The sequence below is a fragment of the Melanerpes formicivorus genome, unplaced genomic scaffold (assembly GCF_026170545.1).
Source record: "Melanerpes formicivorus ecotype bairdi unplaced genomic scaffold, bMelFor1.0.p_v2 SCAF_9, whole genome shotgun sequence".
Lineage (NCBI taxonomy): Eukaryota > Metazoa > Chordata > Aves > Piciformes > Picidae > Melanerpes > Melanerpes formicivorus.
In genome coordinates this window covers 14452741-14477248 of record NW_027142361.1, presented here as the reverse complement: position 1 = coordinate 14477248, position 24508 = coordinate 14452741, and the positions used below count along the sequence as shown (strand labels likewise).

The 24508-nt window shown below is 44.9% G+C and overlaps 2 protein-coding genes across 2 annotated transcripts in view; one reads left to right on the top strand and one right to left on the bottom strand.

Moving 5' to 3' along the window:
• Positions 1 to 10956: 10956 nt before the first annotated feature.
• FAM228B (family with sequence similarity 228 member B) lies at positions 10957 to 22976 on the top strand. Its single transcript, XM_068143119.1, is given in 7 exon segments — positions 10957 to 10986; positions 14690 to 14794; positions 15921 to 15995; positions 16631 to 16819; positions 20096 to 20173; positions 20983 to 21070; positions 21175 to 22976. Coding segments are annotated over 6 exon segments (714 nt in total). The 5' UTR covers positions 10957 to 10986; positions 14690 to 14701; the 3' UTR covers positions 21366 to 22976.
• The window catches only part of ITSN2 (intersectin 2), a 103772-nt gene continuing 102230 nt past the window's right edge, over positions 22967 to 24508 (bottom strand). The window contains 1 exon segment of the mRNA XM_068143121.1: positions 22967 to 24311. Within this exon segment, the coding sequence (XP_067999222.1) occupies positions 24154 to 24311 (158 nt within the window). The 3' untranslated portion in view covers positions 22967 to 24153.

Sequence of the window (24508 nt, the reverse complement as noted above, 5' to 3'; positions counted from 1 at the left end):
AGGGATTCTCAGGGTCTCTCAGTTGACTCAGGGCTCTCAGGGTTCTCAGGGTTCGTGCGCCGTAGATTCCTTGTAGATTCTTCCTTTGGACGCGATGTAGCTGTACAACAGTTTGAAATTAACCTCTTTCAGCTAAAGTTAAATTTCTTTGTGGAATACACTGAATTTCACCATTCTCTTGCATTACCCAATAAGTGTGACCCGGACCTTCAGCTGAAACCACCCCTTGGACAGGTTTAGCCTCTCCTGAGGGAGAAAATACCCAAACAGTTTTACCTAACAGATTCTTTTCTCTAACAACAGGAACTCTATCACCTTCCACTTTCTGTAGCAGATCTGAATGTTCCAGTCCAGCTCGATTCACTGAACCTCTACTATTTACCAGCCAGGTTGCTTGTGCTAAATGTTTTTCCCAGTTTTTGAAAGATCCACCCCCCATGGCTTTAAGAGTGGTCTTCAACAAACCGCTGTAGCGTTCAATCTTCCCTGAAGCTGGTGCATAGTAGGGAATACGGAATATCCATTCAATGCCGTGCTCTATTGCCCAGTTCTTTATAAGATTGTTCTTGAAATGAGCTCCATTGTCTGACTCAGTCCTCTCTGCAGTTCCGTGTCTCCACAGGATCATCCTCTCCAGACCAAAAATGGTGTTGCATGCAGTTGCATGTGGAACTGGATAAGTTTCCAACCATCCAGTGTTTGCCTCTACCATAGTAAGCACGTATTGCTTACCAGAACGAGAACGTGGTAGAGTGATGTAGTCAATCTGCCAAGCTTCACCATACTTGTACTTGGACCATCTGTCACCATACCACAAGGGCTTAATTCACTTTGCCTGCTTAATAGCAGCACAAATGTCACAGTCATGGATGACTTGTGTGATAGCATCCTCTGCAACTCAGCGTGTTGGACTCCACACTGCAGACTTCCACCTTCGCTTGTTTCCAACAAGACGACAGGAACCGTCTGTGAACAAAGCATATTTCTTTTCATCATCAGAAAGGTCATTGTAAGGAGGAGCTTCCTCAGCAGGAGTTACTTTCTCCTCTGGAGGTTTGGTACAGTTGGTACCTTCAGGCCAACTTGAGATCACCTCCACCAGACCAGGTCTTTCAAGATTTCCCATTCGAGCTCTCTGTGTTATCAGAGCCATCCACTTGGACCATGTTGAGTCTGTGGCATGATGTGGTGTGGAACCTTTGCCTTTGAACATCCAATTCAAAACTGGCAATCTGGGAGCTGAGAGAAGTTGTGATTCAGTTCAAATTACTTCAGAATCTGCTTTCACTCCTTCATAGGCAGCTAGAATCTCTTTCTCTGTTGGAGTATATTTAGCCTCTGAACCTCTGTAACCTTGACTCCAGAAACCAAGAGGTCGTCCACGTGTCTCACCTGGAGCTTTTTGCCACAAGCACCAGGTTGGACCATTGTCACTTGCAGCTGTGTACAAAATGTTCTTAATGTCTGGACCATCTCAGACAGGTCCCAGATCCACTGCTTGAACTACCTCTTGCTTTATCTGGTCAAAGGCTGCTTGCTGTTCAGGTCCCCAGTGGAAATGGTTTCTCTTTCGAGTCACATCATACAGAGGTTTCACAATCTGACTGTATCCAGGAATGTGCAGTCTCCAATATCCCACTATCCCCAAGAAACGTAAGGTCTCTTGCTTGTTTGTGGGATTTGCCATGGTAGAGACTCTGTTTACCACATCCACTGGAATGTGTCAGCATCCATCCTGCCACCGCACTCCCAGAAACTGAATCTCTGTGGTAGGTCCTTTCACCTTGTCTCGCTTGATGGCATAACCTGCATCCAGAAGAATGTCAATGATTTTGTTACCTTTCTCAAAGACTTCATCAGCAGTTTTACCCCAGACGATGATATCATCGATGAACTGGATGTGTTCTGGAGCATCACCTTTCTCCAGAGCATCATGGATTACTGCATGACAGATGCTTGAGCTGTGGATCCAGCCCATTGGCAGTCTGTTGAAAGTGTACTGGATTCCTCTCCAGGTGAAAGCAAACTGAGGCCTGCATTCCTCTGCTATGGGAATAGAGAAAAATGCATTAGCAATGTCTATGGTAGCATACCATTTGGCCTCTTTGGATTCCAGCTCATACTGTAGTTCCATTATGTCTGGTACTGCTGCACTCATAGGTGGAGTTACTTCATCCAGGGCTCGGTACTCCACTGTCAGACGCCAGTCTCCATTCTGCTTCTGCACAGGCCACACTGGACTGTTGAAAGGTGAATGAGCTTTGCTGACGACCTTCTGACTCTCCAACTGACGAATCAGATTCTGAATGGGCAACAAAGAGTCACGGTTGGTTCTGTATTGTCTGTGATGCACAGTCTGAGAAGCAACTGGCAATTTAATGTCCTGCATCTTATGCTGTGCCACAACTGCAGATTCATCAGAAAGCTCAGGTCTAATAGACAGCTTCAGTTTTTGTCCATCAATCTCTACTGAAGCTACTCCAAAAGCCCATTTGTAACCTCTAGGGTCTTTGAAACGCCCTTCTCTCAGAAAATCAATTCCCAAAATACAAGGTGCGTCAGGTCCGGTCACAACTGTATGCTTCTTCCATTGTTTACCAGTTAAACTTATATTAACCTCCACCTTATTTAACTCTTGAGATCCACCAGTGACTCCCAGAATAGTTATAGACTCTGATCCCTGATAATTTGATGGTATTATGGTGCGCTGAGTTCCTCTGTCAACCAAGGCCCTGCACTTCCGAAATTGTGAAGTGCAAGGCCACTGGATGTACACATCCCAATAGATTCTATTATCTCTATTATCCCTCTCCTCCCCCTGTCGGGAGGCAGGGCACCCCTCATTATGGGGAATATGCCCACATGTGCATTGAGCACAGTGTGCAGTGTTAGAACTGGAGCCTCTGTTGGAGCTACTAGAGTTGTTCTGGGGAACTGTGGAAGTAACAGCTACCCTTCTGGTATTGCTACCTCGGGTTCTGCCACTTTGCAATTCCCTCAGTCTCCTGAAAAGATTAGAAGTTGGTTGACCATCCCATCTGTTCATGTTCTCACCAAACTGATCACGCAGAGTTATGCAAATAGTCCTACATTTATCTTCTGAATCAACAGACATACTTCTTTCAGCCCTATGAACTCTTCCATCCAAGTGGTCACCATGACAAATGTCTTTTAACTCTCATGATTTGTCAATACTTCAGATAGGGGCTTGAAAAATTGGTGACATTGGTGCATAAATCTGCTGAACATACACATACCTGGAGCAAATCAGCCCTATTTAGAGCACTGGCAGAGACCTTCAAAAGTACTTCTCCTTCTTCTGGATGTGGTTTCATCACTTCTTTCACATAGAGATTTTCTGGGCCTCCTGGGCAATCAAAATAGGCTGCCAGCATTTTCTGTTTAAAAAAAAAAAAAAAAAAGCAGGCACACTTATGTGCAGCTGGAAAAACTTCAGTAAACATACCACAGACTGCATTCTGCACATGGACAATGCAAACTGTGATGTAATTTGAAGCTGTAAGAGGGGAGGGCTGCTAGAGAAAGCCAAGGAGTTACAATGCAATGAAATATGTAACATTGAGACACACAATGTCATTGTGAAAGCCATGAAGATCACCCTGCATCAAGCCACAGGCTTTAATTCTGCACAGACCATGTATGAATTCAGCAATGCTGACCACCCACATACCTTACCTGTACAGTGTGACACACACACATGCTCAACTGACTAAAGGATACAGACCCTTAAAATGGTTGACATGAACAGAATTTTAAAACCCTTATAATAAAGAGCCTTTATTTGATACTTCTAAAATCCTCTAAGTGCTGCTTTATGATTCAGCCAGTGGGCAACAACTTGATGATACTCAGAGGCACAATGGTGATCCAGTGCAAATGAAAGGTAACAGATGGTTTTAAAAACCCCTATTTATTTCTCCTGCCTCAGCAGGTGATTCCTATGTGCATGTTGTGCTCTGGTAGAGGATGTCACTACTGCAGGAATCTTTCAAGTTAACTCCTCAGGCACACCTCCTGGGTTCCTGTTTTAGGACTAGCAGTTGTTGCTATGGGCTGAGATGTCAACCCTCCTGCTTGGCAAAATCAGATCTGGAACAGTCTTCCCTTTGCCCCCTGGGTGCTGGTTGGAAGGAGATGCGAAGAAACAATCACAGCAGGAGTGACTGCATCCCTTCATTAGAGCTGGTACTATACTGAATACAGCATAGGGCTGCTGTGTGCAGGGTGGGCTGCAAGCTAGAGATTCCCCCAGTAAACAGCATCATATGACAGACCACCACTGTAAAAATCACTTGCATTACGATACCTGCACAGGAGAAGTGAAGTGCATACTTAACTATTTGTGGTAAGACTGCAAATGCAGAATGATAAATGCTTTGAAACCCCAGGAACGCAAATCCCTATGGGGTGGTACTCTGTGGCTGTTTTACAGCAGTTATTCATATAAAATGTAACTTAAGAGGGCTTTCTTCCAGAGATTGGTTCTTTATTTGTTGTTTTCAGTTGAACTGTTTAATCTGGGCACACAAAATTTGTCTGTATAAGTACAAAAATTTAATGCAAAGCCCACCGATACCACCCCATAACAGATGCTTCTGCTCTCTTAACTGTCCAAATATAGTCAACTAAAAATAAGATGCAAAAGAAGCTTCTGTCTCTCTTCCAACACTGTTTACTAACCTGCATTCTTAGGTCTTTGTTGCTAGAAGCAGACCCACAAAAATATGTTAAAGAAATACAGTGAGGGTTCAGATATCTGCGTTGCTTTCAGATGTGCAGAAAACCACAGGAATTGAAAAACAATGTTCCAACCAATCACAACAACTTCAAACTGTCAGATCTGCCAGCAGTAGCCAAAATAACAATTTAAAGAAGTTCTGTGGTTCCTTAGCACAATTTGTCCAACCTTTTTCCTGTAATGAAGAGAGGGTGTTCTGTGATTCTGTGAACAAAGTCTGTCCTTTGGCACAGACTCTGATCCCAGTTCATCATCTCCCGCCCCTGCGCTTGCTATCAGCTATTCCCATGCAAGCCAAGGGGTAGAAGAGGGTGAGGTTGCATTTTGCTGTGGAGGGACAGACATGAACAGAGGCAGAAACATTAGTACATCTCATCATGATTTCTGCCCATAGACCTGGTTCATTCCGTGAATTGAGGCAAAATCCTACTCTTTGCTTTGGCACTGAAGCAGAGGTCTGCCACTCCCCGCAGCACACACGGAGGTTTGGTCTGATGCCTCTGCTGTGCCATTGAGCACATGCATAGTTGTGCGTTCTCAGGCAGAGTGCTGAACTGCTGCCTTTGTTTCTGAGCTCTTGAGATTTACTGAAGTTGTACTAAGGGCACATGAGGTGTGACATTCTTTATGCTTTTTCTTCACCTGAGGAGGCTTTATTGTGCCATTGTTCCCGTTAAGACATCAGTGCTCAAAGTTTACTGGTTCTTGTCCACCAGCCCAGTGCATTTCTACCTGTTTTAGTCACCTGACCACATCTTTGCACTGAGCTTTGAAGTTTTCCCCAGAGGGACGAGGGTCAGCTCGTGCCCTTCTCTGTGTTCTAGTCACTGACCCTTCAGTGTTTGGGCATTGTCATGGAATAAGTCTGACACTTCAGGGTATTTAAAATTGACCAATCATATGTCTGTCCATGTGTGGGATTCTTCTGTGATTTTTTTCCCTATGGATTTTGAGATATTTGAGTTCAGGCTTTTAAATCCTTATTTGAAACTAAACTAATTTGGAATCAAATATAGCTAAAATTAATTTTGTTCTCATTGACTCCAAAAGCTAGTAATTGATTTGTTTCTGCAGATGAAAATATCATGGAGCCTATTCTTTTGGAGACTGTTCTTCACCTAGTATTATAGTCAGAGCCTCAGCTGTCCCCTGTACAGTAATAGGTTTGCTCAAATATGGATTCTTTCATGTGTTACAGTACACAGTCTGACATTGTCCTCCCTCCCCAGTCCTTCCAGAAATTTGCAATCCACTACAAAATAACTTTCTATAGCAGTCAGTGACAATGCAAATGGACATGCTGAAAATGTGTTTTATTTGTAATACTGAAAGATGTCCTGGTGAAGCTGAAAAACTGTTAATGTAACAGTTTACTGAATACTGAATATACTGAATATTCCTTTGCCCCTTGGGTCTGTGGTGCTACATATAGCTTTCATACTGAGAGATGTTTCTTGCTCTGGGAGATTATTACTTTTCTTATCTGGAAATGGGCTAAAAGACAATGTTAGAAAGATTAAGCAGAGCATCCTAAATAAAGTCCTGGAGACATTGCTTTGAATAGAAGAAAACTTAGCAGTTGAAATGTTGTAAAGCAGTTTCTTGTTTAAACTGGATAATGCTTCAAACATCTGTACTATAGTTCCTCATGAGCAGTCCTCCTGAGGTTGCTGAAGTTCAAGTTTTCTGCTGAGTCAGCTGCCCTTCTCTCTACAGTAGTCCCCTGTAATAACAGAAGAAAATAAACGAGCAAATAAATAAATCAGCAATGATAAAAATCTCATGCAGAATTGTTGTAGTGGCGACCAGGCTCAAATCCACCTCAGACTATGCTGTACTCAAAGCCAGACAGCTGCATTTCCATCTGAAAATGAAAAATACTGGTGTCTGTATTCATGGGGCATTATCTGGTTTAAAGAATAAACACTGAGCACTTTAAAGCATTTTCAGCAATCTCTCCGAACATGTGAGGAAAAGCTGCTTTGCTTTCTACTTGCAAAGAAATAATCCAGAACAACAAGAATAAACCCCAGAAAATGCATACTGTCAAATGCACAGCAGATCTGACCCTGGAAACACTTAGACCTCTGACTTTGCTTAGGAACTGGGATATATGCCCACTGTGTAAGTACCAACCAGGATGAAAGCCTTTGTCTTCACAACTATCAGGCCTCCTTCTAGCTAGGTAATACAGAAAATTGGTGTAAATTTACAAGGTTATAAAAATACTTAGGTATACATATTGTCTTATAATGTGGGCCAACTGCAGACATTTTCTTTGGTAATATACCTGTTTTCTTGGGGGAAAAGTGGCAAATCCTGTCTCAAAGTTTAAGCCAGGACACAAACAGTGACAATGAATGTCCTGAAGACTGCTGCTAAAGCAAGTCAGTCAAATGCTTGATTATACTGTCTTCATTATATTCTCACTGCCATTCACTGATCGCAGAATGGTTTGGAATGGTTGTTAAAGATCATCTAGTTCCAATGCTCCACTATGGACAGGGATACCTCCTACTAGACCAGGTTCCTCAAGGCCCTATCCAACCTGGCTCTGAACACTTCCTCCACAGCTTCTCTGGGCAACCTGTTCCAGTGCCTCACCACCCTCATGGGGAAGAATTTACTCCTAATGTATTATTGCACAGCATTTTGAAGGGGTGTTATGCTCACACTCATATACAAAAACACGGACAGTTGCAAATAAAATAACTAGTATTTACATGAAAGTGTGCCCAGTGTTTTATGAACCTTGCCTCCCAATAGAATAGAATAGAATAGAATAGAATAGAATAGAATAGAATAGAATAGAATAAACCAGGTTGGAAGAGACCTTCAAGATCATCGCGTCCAACCTATCACCCAACACCACCCAATCAACTAACCCATGTAACCAAGCACCCTGTCAAGTCTCCTCCTGAACACCTCCAGTGACGGCGACTCCACCACCTCCCCAGGCAGCCCATTCCAATGGGCAATCACTCTCTCTGTGTAAAACTTCCTCCTGACCTCCAGCCTGAACTTCCCCTGGCGCAGCCTGAGACTGTGTCCTCTTGTTCTGGTGCTGGCTGCCTGGGAGAAGAGACCAACCTCTGCCTGTTTACAACCTCCCTTCAGGTAGTTGTAGAGAGCAATAAGGTCACCCCTGAGTCTCCTCCTCTCCAGGCTAAGCAGCCCCAGCTCCCTCAGTCTCTCCTCATAGGGCTTGTGTTCCAAGCCCCTCACTAACTTCGTTGCCCTTCTCTGGACTCGCTCCAGCAAGTCAACATCCTTCCTAAACTGAGGGGCCCAGAACTGGACACAGTACTCGAGGTGTGGCCTAACCAGTGCAGTGTACAGGGGCAGAATGACCTCCCTGCTCCTGCTGGCCACACTGTTCTTAATGCAGGCCAGGATGCCATTGGCCCTCTTGGCTGCCTGGGCACACTGCAGGCTCATGTTCATCCTACCATCAACCAGCACCCCCAGGTCCCTCTCTGCCTGGCTGCTCTCCAGCCACTCTGACCCCAGCCTGTAGCACTGCATGCGGTTGTTGTGGCCAATGTGCAGAACCCGGCACTTGGATGCGTTAAATCTCATGCTGTTGGACTCTGCCCATCTGTCCAGCCTGTCGAGGTCTCTCTGCAGAGCCTCTCTACCCTCTAGCAGATCAACTCCTGTCCCCAGCTTGGTGTCATCAGCAAATTTACTGATGATAGACTCAATGCCCTCATCCAGATCATCAATAAAGATGTTAAAGAGCATGGGGCCCAGCACTGATCCCCGGGGGACTCCGCTACTGACTGGCTGCCAGCTGGATGTGACACCATTCACCACCACTCTCTGGGTTCGGCCATCCAGCCAGTTCCTAACCCAGCTCAGAGTGCTGCTGTCCAAGCCATGGGCTGACAGCTTGGCCAGGAGTTTGCTATGGGGGACGGTGTCAAAGGCCTTGCTGAGGTCCAGGTAAACTACATCCACAGGCCTCCCCACATCCACCAGGCGGGTCACCTGATCATAGAAGGAGATCAGGTTGGTTAGGCAGGACCTGCCCTTCCTAAATCCATGTTGGCTGAGCCTGATCCCTTGGCCATCCTGTAAGTGTTGTGTTATTGCACTCAGGATGACCTGTTCCATGATCTTGCCTGGCACTGAGGTCAGGCTGACAGGCCTGTAATTCCCTGGCTCATCCAACCGGCCCTTCTTATGGATGGGCACCACGTTGGCCAGCTTCCAGTCCTCTGGAACCTCGCCAGTGAGCCAGGACTGCTGAAAAATGATGGAGAGTGGCTTGGCCAGCTCCTCTGACAGCTCCCTCAGCACCCTAGGATGGATCCCATCTGGTCCCATGGACTTGTGGGGATCCAGGCGGCTGAGCAGATCACGAACTACCCCATTTTGGAACAGTGGAAAACTATGCTGCTCCCTGGCTCCTTCTGCCAGCTCTGCAGGCCAGCTGTCTGGAAGACATTCTGTCCTGCTGGTAAAAATTGAGGCAAAGAAGGTGTTAAGTATCTCTGCCTTTTCCTCATCCCTTATCACAACGTTCCCCTCCGTGTCCACCAAGGAGTGGAGGTTGTCTCTGCCCTTCCTCTTACTATTAATGTATTTATAGAAGGACTTTTTGTTGTCCTTCACAGCAGAGGCCAGACTAAGCTCCAAATGTGCTTTTGCCTCCCTAATTTTCTTCCTGCAAGACCTAGCAACATCCTTAAATTTTTCACGGGTTGCCTCCCCTTTCTTCCAAAGGTGATACACCCTCTTTTTTTCCCTTAGTTCCATTAAAAGTTCTTTAACCATCCAGGCTGGCCGTCTGCCCCGGCGGCTCATCTTCCGGCACATTGGCACAGCCTGTCCCTGAGCCTTCAACAGTTCTTCCTTGAAGTTAGACCAGCTCTCCTGGACCCCTTTGTTTTTAAGGGCTTTATCCCAAGGAACCCTCTGAATTAGTTCCTTGAGTAGCCTGAAGTCCGCCCTCCGGAAATCCAGAGTGGAGGTCTTCTTGCTACCCTTCCTAGCTTGACCAAATAATGAGAATTCAATTATCTCGTGGTCACTGGCCCCTAAGCACCCTCCGACCACCACATCACCCACCAACCCTTCCCTATTGGTGAAGAGGAGGTCAAGCATAGCCTTGCCCCTGGTAGGCTCTCGCAGCACCTGGGATAAGAAGCTGTCCTCCATGCATTCTAAGAACCTCCTAGATTGCCACTTCTCTGCTATGTTAAGATCCCAGCAGATACCAGGCAAGTTGAAGTCACCCATGAGAACAAGGTCAGGCGATCTTGAGACAGCCTTAAGCTGCCTATAGAATGACTCATCAACATCCTTCTCCTGGTTGGGTGGTCTATAACAGGCTCCAACCAGGATGTCAGCCCCAATCTCTTCCTTACTCATTTGTAACAAGGAATGGAAAAAATACTCAATTTTTCTGAAATGTGGTCCAAATTTTAAGAGCTGCTCAGACTGTTCTGCAAGTTGTTTATCTCATTTCAGGATGGATTTACTGAGGAGAGAAAGAATTAAGAAGACCCCAGTAACAACCAGTTGGATGTATTTACTTCAGAATGTGCAACTCAGTAGTAGTAACAAAATTCTGCCATCCTGGGGATAGCTGCCTGCTGCTGCGTCCTCAGTTTCTGGATTTCAGAGGTTTCTACCTCAAGAGTGAACTCGGCTTGACTCGATTCAGCTCAGCCCGCTTTGGTCTTTCCTTTTGAGCGGTGCTGTCGCCTCTCACCTGCCGAAGAGGCCGGTTATCCTCGCTTCTGATTGGTTCGCTCACCCGGGCGCTTCCTTTCTGATTGTTGGGAACGTCTACCCACGACCACCGGAGTCCGGATGAGGGCGCTCGCCTTCGAGTTGCCAAGGCAGCGAGGGACGCTGGAAGGCCGAACGCGGAGGGATCTAGTCCTGCTTTCGTCTTGCCTCGCCCAGTCTCTGCCCAGGATGGCTACTGATGGGTGGTGGTCCTGCAGCCGGGCAATCTGATTGTTGTCTTAACGGGCCGGCCCGCCTCTTCCCGAGAGGCTGGGGTGATGAGGGATCGGGACTATTTTCTCCGGCGGAAAGACACAGAGAGACTGAGTAGAGCCTTGCGTTCGAGGCGCGGCGTCATCCTGCCCGCGGTTGGGCTGTCCCCAGCGGCGCTGCCGTTTTAATCACAGCTGCTTTCTGCCTGCCCTGGCGCTTCTCGGAACCTCGCCGCAGCCGGTGAGGGGACCCCCAGCACGGAGGTGTACCGAGAGGTGAGGATGGGGATCTGCTGCCTGCCCTCGGCTCCCCTCGGGACTGTGGAATTCGCCTCAGGGCTAGGCAGGGTGCGGGGCAGGCTGGACACCTGCGGCCCTGCGGGGTCCCAGCCGTTCCCTCTCTCATGTGTTGCTCCTATCTCTGCCTCCGTGGTGGAAGGGCCAGGACGTGTACACGGTATCCGTTTACAAACTACAATGTTCTAGTACCTGAGAGAATCGGAGGGGACCCGTGCAGTCAGCGAGCTGTGCTTGCAAGGTGTGACATGCCGGCATGCTGAGGCGATGGTGAGGCATGGCCCGCAGGCATGGCCCGCGTTTTTGTCAGAAAGGGGCTTTTAAGGGGGCTGAGGCATGTGTGAGGGTAGTTTGTTGTTGTTTGTTTGGTTTTGTCATAGGAATTATTAAAATGTGTCTTCTTGAAGCTGATGCCAGGACTTGCATTTGGGCAGAGGCTGAGAGTGAATTTTAGTAGATGGGTGTTTGGGGGTGAATGTTCTGCTTTGCTGAACAGGACTCACGAGGCAAGAGAAATCTGTCTTTTAAAAAAATTACTGATACAAAACTGTACTCCTGACAGTAAGGTAGGATGCAGGTATATCTAGGAAGGTATTTTAGGCAGCTGGTGTCTCATTATAAGTGGGTCCTGTCTTTGCCAACCATGGAGAGCTGGCATCTTGAAGAAAGAATCCAAAAGAAAATATTAAGATTCAGTAGCAGCTTCAGTTATAAAATGGAGGTGAAAAAATCATAGAGATTTTACCACGTGATTTCTTTAAGGCAGATTGCCACAGCAGGCATTCTTTTTAAGTTTGCTCTGATTCTTTCTTCTGGGGTCCCACTCTTGTGATGAGAGCAAACATCTCCTTACTTTTGGCTCACAGCAAGGTGCAGTCTTGCTTTGTAATATGAAGATAGAGTCTTGATACTAGTTACTGAAAACCGATGAAAATGAACCTAGTGGGGGTTTTGTTTATTTTGTAAACTTAGAAACTCTGAAAATGGTATTTTTCTTTTCTTATGCTTGTCCAGGGATTTGTAGCATTTGTCTCTCAGAAGAACAAAACTTCTTGAGTGGAAGGAAATCTGCAAAAGATGGCCTGAAACAAGAGCCTCTGGCACCTCTGCAGATAGGCTGGATATATTGCTCATAGGAAAGTATGCTGTGTTGTCTAACAACCAAGTTTGTAGCACCTCCAGTTCTTCAGTCCTCACTGTTTCCCTGGTTATTTTATATGGGAAATTTGTTGCTGATCGGGGTGCGCTAGGTAATATAGTGCACAGCCTCCTCCACAGGTCATCACAGGATGAAGAATAAACTGTGAGACCGTGAGAGTCATTCCCCTGCTCCTCAGAGACAACAAGGTTGGATATGCTTTACAGCATTCCCTGGAGCTTAGTATACTTGGGCTGTCTGGAAAAAGAGGAGTTTGTTTTCAGAGCAGGGGACCTCTCACAAGGAATACCAGCCTCCATGTCAGGCACAAGCTCTGCAGAAGCCACAGGGCACATGAAGATTTTTATATTTTTTTTAATGTGAGTCTACATTTCCAGATGAAGAGAGACAGGGTGCTTGCTTTCCAAACCATGTAGTAATGTCTAATTATAAGCCCCTGTTTTGCATTGTGTCTTTTGTCCCCTCTGTACAAAGAAGGCAGGAAATTGTGCTACAGGAGGTGCTCATTAGCCAAATCCACAATGCCAAGGCTAGTGTGGATTTTGGGGTTTGGAAGCTGCCTTACAGGGACTGAAAAATAAACAGTAGAGGATTGGGATATTGTGACGTATTCCAATGTGAAACCTTTAGTTTGCTTTATGTCTGATGCAGGAGAGAAGGAAAGTCCTTGATATCATGTGCGTTATTTAATTTTTTTTAACTTTCTTGCATTGCATGGCAGAAGTGAGGATTTTTCTTTTTCTAGGAGCAGTTGGAGTGAAGGACATGAGCTTGCAAATTTGAGGAAGGAAATTTCAAAATGTGGCTGGGCAAGGCCCTGAGCAATCTTGTCTATGAGGCCAGCTGCTCTCCAGACAGGCAGTGGGATCAGATGACCTCCAGAGGTCCTTTCCAACATAGGCTTTCCTGTGGTTTCTGACCCTTTCAGTCAAAAAAAGATAGGAAAGTATTTCTGTGAGGAGGCAGGAACAGCCAGGCAGATGTGTCTGTCAGTGAGTAAGAGCAGGGAGTATTAAATAAAACAAATAAATATATAGATTAAAGACTTCACCTTGAACCAATGGTATGAGATTTGTATCTGTTGTCTAGAGAGGTCACTTGGGAGTCAGTATCACTGAAGTACTGGGTTGCTGGAAGTAAACTCTGAACTTTTTTTTACAGGACAACTTGTATCTTGTGCAAATATCTCATTTGGAGAATCTTTGTAGATATTTTTAGCTAGATGTTTCCACAAGTGATTGAAGAACTTAATTTTTTTTTTTTTTTTTTCATTGCTGAAAGATCTGGCAGAAGAGTGTGGAGGTTGGTATCTCTGCAGAAGTTAAGCCTTTCTCTTGGGTCCCTCTTTATCTAAGTAATTTCATGAACACATTATTTCTCAGGAAGCATCTCCAGTGAATCTGAAATAGAAGTTTAAAAGGAGGTTCCTGTAAAGGGCATTTTGCATCCAGTTCTGGAGCCCCTATTACAAGAGGGACATGGACATGCTGGAACGTGTCCAGAGAAGGGCCACGAGGATGATGAGAGGACTGGAGCACTTCTCCTATGAGGACAGACTGAAGGAGCTGGGGCTGTTCAGTCTGCAGAAGAGAAGGCTCTGAGGTGACCTTATTGCAGCCTTCCAGTATCTGAAGGGGGCCTACAAGAAGGCTGGGGAGGGACTTCTTAGGATCTCAGGTAGTGATAGGACTAGGAGGAATGGAATGAAGCTGGAGGTGGGGAGATTCAGGCTGGATGTGAGGAAAAAGTTCTTCACCATGAGAGTGGTGAAGCCCTGGAATGGGTTGTCCAGGGAGGTGGTCGAGGCCCCATCCCTGGAGGTGCTGGATGAGACTCTGGCCAGCCTGATCTAGTGTGAGGTGTCCCTGCCTATGGCAGGGGGGTTGGAACTAGATGATCCTTGTGGTCCCTTCCAACCCTGACTAATTCTATGATTTTGCCTCTCTGGTTCTGCTGTCTCTCATAAATCAATCCAAATATACTGGTGCTTGTGTAGTAGAGGAGATGGAATTTCCTGGCTGGAGCTCAGAGTTAGTGCTTCAGCATAAGCTCTGTCTGGTAGAACTAACTTTAAAACCCACTAAAATTCAGCCATCCCTTTGATGGAATGTAGCAGTTATTTGAAAGTGACTCCAATGTAATTGAAAAAGGCTCAAAGGAAAGAAGGGAAAGAAAGAAGGTAGAATTTGATAACTTTGAATGTTTCCAAAATTCTTGTCAGCTTTGAAATAATTTGTGAATCACTTTTTTCTTTAAAACAAAATGTACCATCTGTTTCTTGTGGAGATGAGGACAGATAGTTGCTATCAGAGGGTATATTACAACAAGTACCTGGCTGTAAACTTGGTACTTCGTCTCCCTCAGTTTAACTTGCCGTGATATGAAAGAGCTGCTGAATGTGATCAGATAGAATTCCTTTAGAGATGTGTTGTGTTGTTTGGCTAGAATTGTAGAAAAAAATAAGGGTTTTGGTGTTCAAACAATAATTGTATATGTTTTTGAACCTTTTAATGCTTCTCCCAGAACAGTCCAACAATGCATGTTGTAAATAGCTCAGATACTGCCTGGCTCCTAAACCTTAATTGTTCAAGACCTGTGAGAGAACATGATCAGCAAATGCTTTGGCAGGTGAGTGCCTCTCTACATTCTACTGTCAAGAGCCAAAATTCAGGACACATGAAACCAGTATCTATAACTGGGATCCCAGGATATTTGGGTGTAGTTGAATTCCTCACTTGGAACTGGCCACCTAATAATACCCACTGAAGTTCTAGACAGTGATCTGGTCTGTCTATCTGCTCCCCAGGACTGCTGCCCCAAAGTATGCCTGAATTCGTTAGTGACTCCTGCTTTGCAGGAATGTGTCTGTGCTTTTGGCCGTCTCCTAGATGTGATCAGAAGTGTGCATTTCAGGAAGATGTGTGTGCTCTGTCCTTCTGTCAGCATGCTGTAGATTGAGGCTGTCTAGCACCCAAGTAGTGGGTGACTCTTTCATACGAAGCCAAAAGTTCATGCCGGTCAGCAGTGTTATGCATCCAGAAATGATACTGCAGCCTGTCTTATGTCTGCATGAGTGGGCTGCTGACTCAGTAAGCAGCAGTCTGATTGGCACAAGAGGTGCTTAAACTGTGAGTGGTTAGAGTTGAACATCTCTTCCTTTTGTTTCTTTTCTTTCTCTCTCACTTTCTCCATCTCTTCAAATAAGCATGCTCAAACCATCACAATCATAGCTCTAAACTGGAATGTCCCAATCTCCATTGTTTCTCTTTCATCTGCTTCACATTTTCCATCTCCTATCCTGAAGTATTCCTCACAACTGCTGAGGAATCTCTAAAGCATCCCTCTACACCTTTACTCTCAGTACAGGTCAATCCATGCTATACAAATAGCAATCAAATTGTCCCTTTTCCATGTGGCTCCTTGCAAAGAGGTAGCTTCTTTCTGCCTTCATTGGACACATGTGAGCAACAGTGGCAAGGAGCAAGTGGTAATGCAGTCACAGTGAGGAGTGACCAAGGAGTTGGGTGGTTTAGTCCTGCTGAACATGTGCATTCCAGTTCTTTAAGCATTCTTCTGTTGCTACATTTAGCTTAACTGTTGAGGGCAAGTCTTGGTGGGATTTGTGTGCCTGTGCTGTTCTGCCTGCTGGGTTATGATAAGCCATGCTTTTCATCACAACAAAAGTAATTATTTTGATTTCAAGGGTAATTCTGAGTCTTGCTTTACTAAATGTGTTCTTTTGATGTTTTGTTAGGTAGCACCTGATGAAAGTCAAGACATTATTGCTTCTATTCAGTGCATCTTGGACAGAGAAAATTCTTTTGTGAGGGTAAGAAATGGTGTCTCTTCTCCCGTTTGCTGTGTGCTTTCCTGCATGTCAATGTTTTTTGTCCTGGTCAGTGATTCATGAGAATATGTCAACTCTATTCTTGAAAAACTAAGTTTAGAAGTATGAATTTCTTGCCTCTTCAGTCTCCTTGGGACAGGACTGAAATGGTAGCCCTAATATGAGCTTAGGAATCATCTGTCTTTGGTGACTTACCTGTCTGTTTGCACCTAACTTGTGTTCTGTGAGTGTGATTGGATGGTGACAGGGGGCCTGTGAGTAAAAGGCAGGAGAGCTGATCTGATCTAGCAGGATGCTGCTGCTGTAGGGAAAAGGTCCTGCTGCTGCCTGTCTTGCGCAGCCCCCTGCTCTGATAAGGCAAAGGGAATGAATTTCTTCTAATCTTGCACTACAGCTTTAAAAATTAGTCTGAAAGCGTAGCTCATGCAAGAGAGATCTTGGAAACAAGTTGTGGGAAGTGGAGAGGGAGGAACAAAAAGAAGGGCTGGAAAGCAGGGCCCTTGCAGCGGTGACCAGTCAGATCAGGTCAGCCAAGCTGTGTAGCTTCACCTGTGGATCTTTTAATGTGGTTGGTCAATAGGTTGTATGGTTTTTATTTTCCATTTCTTACTGTTTAGGAGGTGGACAGGTATTTGAGGCACAATGATTTCTTAAATCTGAGAAAGAAGGAGACGCTGTAAAAGAAATGGCTTGAGGATGTTTCAGAGCAGAAAATTGAGGACAAAATGGACAGCCAGTCAAGTGAAGAAATACGTAAAAGGAGGGAAGAACAACTGTCTCTCTACTTAAACCACTGTAAAAAGAAGGTATCAACAAGAAGTGAATTTCTGTCATGGATAAGGGCAGGATGCAGAGGGTTGTGGGCAAGATTGGGGTTTTAGCGGTTACTTGCTGCTCAGTTGAGTAGCCTGGAGCTCACATGCAGCCTCTGTAAGTTACTCTTTTCAAGGGCTTCTATGATGGTGATGTGTTGTTACAGCTGTTTAATTTCATCATCAGATACCAACAATAGCATTTTTGGTGCAGTGAGCACATGCTGGGGTCTGAATATGGTGAGACACCATATTGTACAGCAAATTTCCTTTTCTGAGCTGGACCATTTAGGGCAAAACCCCCTGAGCTCTGTCAGCTGAAACCAATGCTGAGCCTGTGACCAGGGAGGGGACTGTGCTCATGTCTCAGGAGTTCAGCTAGAGCAGAAGTACTGCAGTATGTTGGCAGAGAACGAGTGAAACAATTTTGTGGCCTTGGATGCTACTGATCAAGCTTTATAAAAGGAAAAAAAGCTCGGAGCAGGGAGGCACAGTTTTCTTAAGTTTTCATGAAGATGAATCGACCAAATTCATGGGTTCTCTAGTTATGTGTGGTTTTGTACTCATAGAAATTGCAGTCACTGTAGGAAATGCTGGCTTTGTTGCTTTTGCTCTGAATTTCACACTGCTGTTTAAGTATCAGACCCCATGACTCAATTTTCTACATCTCAGGAACAGATTTATAGAGTAATGAGAGCAGTTACATCATCTGCCACATATGGGATAATATTTTATGTAGAGCAGGCTTTTGTTGGCAGTGGAAACCACTGCACAGTTGAGCTATGAGACCATAAATAATCTCCCCATCCAGAAATGAAAATGTCATCGGAGCTGTGTTGTTTTAATGAGAGCAAATGATCTCTCTTTCAAAGGTCTGAGACCTGTGTTCTAGTGAGCTGCTTCTTTGTGGGATTTTTGCCTTAAATCTACCTGCTGTTCACCCCCATGCTCACCTCTTCCTTACCCCCATGGACTGCAGATGCATGATGAGATGATCAGTCTAATGTGAAGATGGCAGCAATGCTTCTTTTCTTCTAGCACTGGCATAAGTGCCACACTGCAGCCTGCAAGGAGGCGGAAGTTTCCCTGACCCAAGTTGCTGCTGTATTAGCCACAGTTCAGCTTCTGGTAGTCTAGGACATTTTAGACATTGTCTGCTGAATTGCTGCAGACTGAGACCCTTCTGATTTCTTTGTAAGAGCAGGCTGTTGCTCTGCTTTCTGCCAAGGGGTGTGTGAGTGATAATACGGCAGTTGCACAAAGGCATCAATCATAGGGGTACTGCACAGCACCTGGCACAATCGACTGAGGTCTCAGCACGTATTGTAGTGGTGTGACATGTAATAACAAGCCAAGAGGTGGCACTAAAAGTCTGCAAATTGAGGCATGTTGGGGCTTGAAGATTTCCAGGGACAGAAAGGGGAGATGGTGAGTGGGGCTGTTGCTTGCTGTCTGAAGAACTGCCAGATCCTGGGGAGCAGAGGCCCCTGCAGAGGCAGCAGTGTCCATGCTTAGCAGTACCTGAAGCCCCATAGAGCTGCCCAGGTACCTGTCTGGGAACAGCACAGGCCCTTTGGGGCCTGACACACTTGCCAGACCTTCAACACAGTGACTTCTGAAACTTATTGCAGATCTCACTCTTTTAGGTTTGGACTTGTCTGGCAGTGTTCTTGAACTGTTCAGGTTAAAGTATGATTTTTTTCAACTTGAAATCACATCCAAAGATGGATAAAATGAACTGTTATGGGCTGAGACCTAGAAGGCCATGGGCTGAATGCTCTTTTTATTTCCTTATTTCCTGGGATCCCTGGAGAATCACCTGAACAAAGAAGCTGAAAAACTGCATTTCCAAGGTTTTGGAGTAATGACCAAGAGGAGTATTTGATATGCCTGCCCTGTTCTTGCTGTCACTTTTGGCTTCTTATTTATTTATTTAAATTCTGTGGTTTGTGTTCTCCTCTGTACAGCTCTTATTTGATGTGATTCAGGGAAGTCCTGTCTTACTGGCTGTAAATAGGGTATTAAAACTTGAAGACAAATGGTTGTCATTCACCTTTCTCAGAATCAGGTTTGATCACTGTAGACGACGGAGATAGGAATCAATACGGCTGACCAATGTGATCAAGTATTGTTCCTTTATTGTTCCAGTGTTGCAGGCCGATGGTGCAGGCCTGAGGTGCAGGCCTATGGAGCAGGCCTGTAGTGCAAGTATAGCATTGTAAAGTGTAGAACAGGAGACAGGAAAGGCAGAAGTGCGTAGCAAGGCAACTGCTACAACTTATATAAACTCGGAGTGCCCTGTTGGCATAGCTCTATTGGTTCCCTCTGAGTGACCACACATTGCACTATTACAGATTATTGGTCCAACTACTAATGACAACGAGGTTGTTGATGCAGGTGCATGTCCTGCTGTCCCAAGATAACTGTCCATGTTTATAGCTACCAGTGTCTTGTTTTAGTTACATGCTGCAGGCACAGCACTGTTTTGCTCCACTGCTAGCTGACTCTGCATTTATGCTGAGCATGGCCTACCATCATGTCAGGCTCTAGGCCTGCACTGCCAGATTGCTCACACTGCTCGTCGCTGGCATTGCCACAGATCACCATGTCAGCATCAGTTTCTGTTCAGCTTCTTGGTAGTCTGTTTGGTCTGGTGTTCTTTGGTCTTGGCATCTGTAGTGAATGCCAAATGGTGGTACTTGCTTTCCCCCAGCTAACTCTAGTCATAGGGAACTTGAATTGGGGATTATGAAGTTCCTTCATGATGAGTTGGAACTGTGGTCTGGACCGCTAGGTATGGTTCAGGTCTTTACTCCTATATATAGACAGAAAAGGAAGCTCATGACCAGGACTTGGAGCTTACATCTTGCAGACCAGTGACCTGCCCAGGGCTGTAGATGGTGGATGCTCTATCACTTTCCTTTTCTCTTTTTTTCTAATACATGTTTTCTTTGAACAAAACTTCCATTTTTTCTTGACTGCCCTAGTTATGATTGGCATTTTAGTCTGCAACTATTTCTGGATGCTTCTTGGAAGCATTTCTTATGTATTTATGCCAGTGATAAAATAGATGAGGGAATGTTCCTGTTATGCTTAGGACACCTTCCTTCTGAGGTGCAAGGGTGTGAAAATTTGGGAGTTCTTTTTTCTGCTACTTCTGGTGCTGTGTTCATACCATGGCTGGCTGTGTAACACTTAAGCTGGCTGCTCTTTTGCTGGTTTATCAATAATAGCTTCTGAGACCTGACCCACTGCCTGCTTCTCCCATAGGGCTATGTGACTTTGGAAACTTATGACCCACCAGAGTACGATCCACTCTTCCTGAAGATGTGCACAGACTGCTGGAAGGTGCGATGGTTACTTACACTGTGAGGTTTAGAGGCACTCTTTGACCAGCAGGAAATTAATGGTTAGAGGGGACAGAGCATGTTACTGATGTGCTGCTGTGGGGCATAGAGCAATGCATTCTAGTTTTATTAATTGAACAAATATGATCCCAATTCTTACTGCAGTTAAGGCCAAGGTTTGAAGATTATTTTCACAGGGAACGTGGTTTGGATCCATACTACGCCCAGTTTTGGAGGCAGTAGGCAATGGAAGGGGGTGAGGTTCGTTTTCCTTGTCTCAAATTCATTGTGGTAGTGTGGAAAGTGTCCTATCTAAGGAGGGCTGGTGAGTTCCCAGGCAAGCTGGGTGTGTGCTCAGTAGAGGAAACAATCTAACAGGTCAGGTAATGCTTACAGAAGCTCACTCAAATGCACCAGACTTAGGTAATACCATAGAAGAGTTAGGACTCTGGCACAGATCTATGAAATGCATCTCTTTATATCCCTTCTGGATGTTGTGAGCCCTCAGCAGCTGTGGGGAGTGAGCTGATACTGCATTGCAATGTGCCATGCTGCTTCCAGGAGATGAGATCTCCTATCTATGGTGTAACTTTGTAGCAGAGTTTTTGAATATGTTATGGCCTGAGGAGCAGAGATGCTCAGTGTTTCTCAGGCCACTCAAGTCTTGGCTTTGTTAATAAAAAGTGAGGTTGATGTGCTGCTTCCCTGCTAAGCAGTGGTACCTTGACATTCACCTTGGTCTGTGCTCTCTTGAGACTGACAAAGTGCTTGTGTTGGTGCATGAGCATGAAAGAACTGTCTCTGTCACAGGTTTCAGTTCCAGCTGTACAGGATCCTCTGTTAGAAGGCATTCAAAGAAGGTTTATTGAGACAGGCATTATCAAGCAGTGTGAGACAGGTATTTGAAACAATTTGTGTCCTGTGGAAGTGTTTCATACTGGGGGGCCATCCTTGTTTGTGACAGTAGATGCTCACAGGAAGTACTTGTTACTTTCCTGCCAGGAAAACCATACTCTACCAGAGAGCTGAGCAAACTCAGTAGAGCAGAACTGCCTCTGCTTCCGCTAAGCTGACAACGTATGGATGCAGTGGAGTGGCTGAAGATACCATACACCTACATTGCTAGTGATGTCTACAAAAAGAACAGGTCAGAGTTTTGCCTTTTTTTCCTGTGTACAGGCTGGTTGGACTGAAAACGCAGTAGAGGTCAGTAATGGTGAACTGGAGCTGTGATGCAGATGCCTAAGTTTGAGAGCCTCAGGTGGCCTGCCCTGAGACAGAAGTGTTTTGGTGACTGAAGAGTGGGGTTTTTAAATAGTTAATTAATTTTTTTTAAGTGCCAGTGCTCTGATTCACCCTTTGAAAAAGAGGTTTTGAAAGCTCTCTGGTTCTGCCATTGCAGTGCATGATATTTTAGTGAATGCCTGCTCCCACTGACAAAAACATCAAAGCTGAGCTGGGAGCTCAATGTCCTCCTGAAGCAGGCCCTGCCCTTCCTGCAGTTTTATGCCTCTTACCAGCCCAAGGCTTAACTCCAGCACATCAGTTATGGGATAATGGCATGTTCTGGAAGGAAAACTGGTCACAAATATGGGTATTTCCTGGAGTGACTCCATGTGGGGCAGAGCTTGTGCAGGAAGCTGCACTGGATTACAGGAGCCTTCACGATGCATAGATTGGCAATCCTTTTAACTTCTGTTTAAGGGCAGAAAGTCATGAGCCACCACAAAGACAGTGAGAGCTGATGATGTAACCTGTCCTCTGGCTGACTGAAGTGGCAAGCACAGCCATCAGAAGGTACCAGCTGCAGAGTATGCTACATCTGCCAAAGCAAGTGACAACAGGCCAGGGCTTCTAGCAAACTGCAATAAACTCATTGTCTTAAGCATGTGGCTCTGAAGTACTTTTACTCAGCAGCCAAAGAAATATTTGAGCTGCTGCTCCTGTTTTTTTCTCAGCTCCAGCCCATGCTTTTCACCCAAATCTGCTATTTCAGAAGGTTTAACCTGGGCTCTGCCCTACAAAGACAGTGTTGATGGTCTCTGTTTTACAGGTAGGCTTTGTACTGAAGGAGATGAATATGGTGAGAAAAGTTAAAGACGACTGGTAGACCAATGTTCAGAGCAGTGCAGGATCCAGATGATATCCCCAGTCCTAGCAACAGCTCCAGCTCCTAGCCACTGTATTTTGCATTACAAGATAGCAGTGGGCAGAGGGAATGGACAAAGCTTGCAAAATTTTAGCTACAGCTCTTCAGTTTTGCATGAATCTGAAAGAGGTCACCTTGAGATTTGAGAACAAACCCCCTCACTGAATGAGAAGGAGCTCCTGGCTATGCCTGTGGTTACCAACTGTGTACTGGAGAGCACTGATAAGGAAAAGATTTGGTTTTGTTTGTTCCAATCTTTTATCGGAACTCCCACAGTATCTTGCAAAATGCTATTTACAGGGAAATCTTAGGGTACTACCAGGGTTTCAAAGGACTTTCTCCTCAAGGCAGCATGCAAGCAGTAACAAACTTTAACATAATACATAATTTAACTTAATCCATATTGATTGCTCTGAGAGGGCAGGAAATAGGTAGGGGAGAGACACTAAATGTTCTTGTATAAAACGTCTAGCACTCTTCAAAGAATCTCTGCTGTTGGTGTTCCACAGTTTCTCTTGTTCCAGTGTGGCCCAGTCTCCCTGCTAGTGTGACTGCAGCAGCCCTGGTCTCAAAGGCTGCAAAGAGAATCTTTCTCATGTTCAAGAAGCTCCAAACTCCCACTGTAGAGACACAATCTCTTAACAGTTGCCAAGATTTAACTTTATTTAGGATTAGAAATACTGAACCACAGAAAACTGTTAAAAGTAACAGAGGTTGCCTCAGCCCTGTAACAGGTGGGTACACAGATGGCAACTGCGCGTGAAACTGTCAGACAGCAGGAGGCATTGCTGCATCCCAGGGAAGCAAGGGCACAGGCTGCTCAGAAGGGCAAGTTTTTGCTTTCAAGGAGTTTGGTGGTGGGGTGACAGTTCCCCCAGAGCAAACCTTTTAAGCATGTAATAAAACTTCTATTGAATTTAATCCTGTAAGTATTTTTTTCCTTATTTCACATTCCCCTGTACAATAAAATATACTCTTAAAAAATCACTATGCATCAATAAACATCTGTAGACAAATTACATTAATAAATTTATACTTTACTCTCTATATACATGTTGGCAACATCAAAGCTTCAAGATTCACGTGGAGGTCTGCAAGACCAAGGAAATGTACACAAATAACTTAGACATAGGAATAAAAAGAAAGGCTGGAGAGTATTTTTCCACATTATTGTGGGTCACAGTATTTGAAATATTTTTTTTTTCCTAGTTATTCTTCACAACCACATTGTCTCAGCAGAGAATGATGAATCAAACTGAAGCAGAAAGAAAAATCAAGTAGCAGTTACTGATTTCAGTGCAGAACTATGTCAAATGAAGAACTACACTTAAAGCATATACAGTATCTCAGAGACTTTTCCAGTGCTAAGGCTTCTTCAGCATTTAATCTTTAAAACTATCATCCCGAGATGGGAAGATTCCAGTGGATATCGCTTGTCAGAATTCAAATAGAACGATTCCAGTGCTGAGCTTAAACCATTCCTCAGTCTATGGCAGACTAAGTGGTAAAATAGACATACATCTTGATGCCACATTTCTGTTTAATACTTTTCATGGCCCTGAAAATGCAAGCATTGGCATCCAAACACAAGGGATTCCAACAGAACCAAAAGGCACTGAGTTGTTGTACTGTACATACAGTGTTTGCATAGATCAACAACTTCCAACGTGGCAAGGAACTGAATGCAATCAGTAACTAAGGGGAAATATGGAAGCTGCAGGAATTCTTGCTTAATAACCAGCATGGGGCAAAGACTCTTTCACACACACACACACATACACAAAAGTCCAGGCTGTCAGCTTCCTGTCCTTCATAAATTAAGAAAAGTGTTCTTAGGTGAGTGTTTTCCGATCAAAGAGCTGGAGGTCAAAACAGACCCAGACTTCGCCCGTTGGAACTTCATGTAGCAGTAAGTGTTTAGTTGTGGGGCCTTTACTTTCTTGCTCTGTCCTGATTTTTGCTACTGGAACTTCAGTGCGACCCAAAAAATCTGTTGAGAAAGTAATTAAGAATTGTCAATAAGTGTCGACCTTAAGCTTAAGAAATCTGACAGTGTCAGCTTGAGCAGCACTGCTGAACAGTAAATATTCAGTTCCACAGCACTGCTCCCAAGCTTTCTGTTTGAGTAGGCCTCAGTCCTGTGTAAATCAGCCAGCAGTGACAAAAAAATGCTTTTGTAGAAGACAA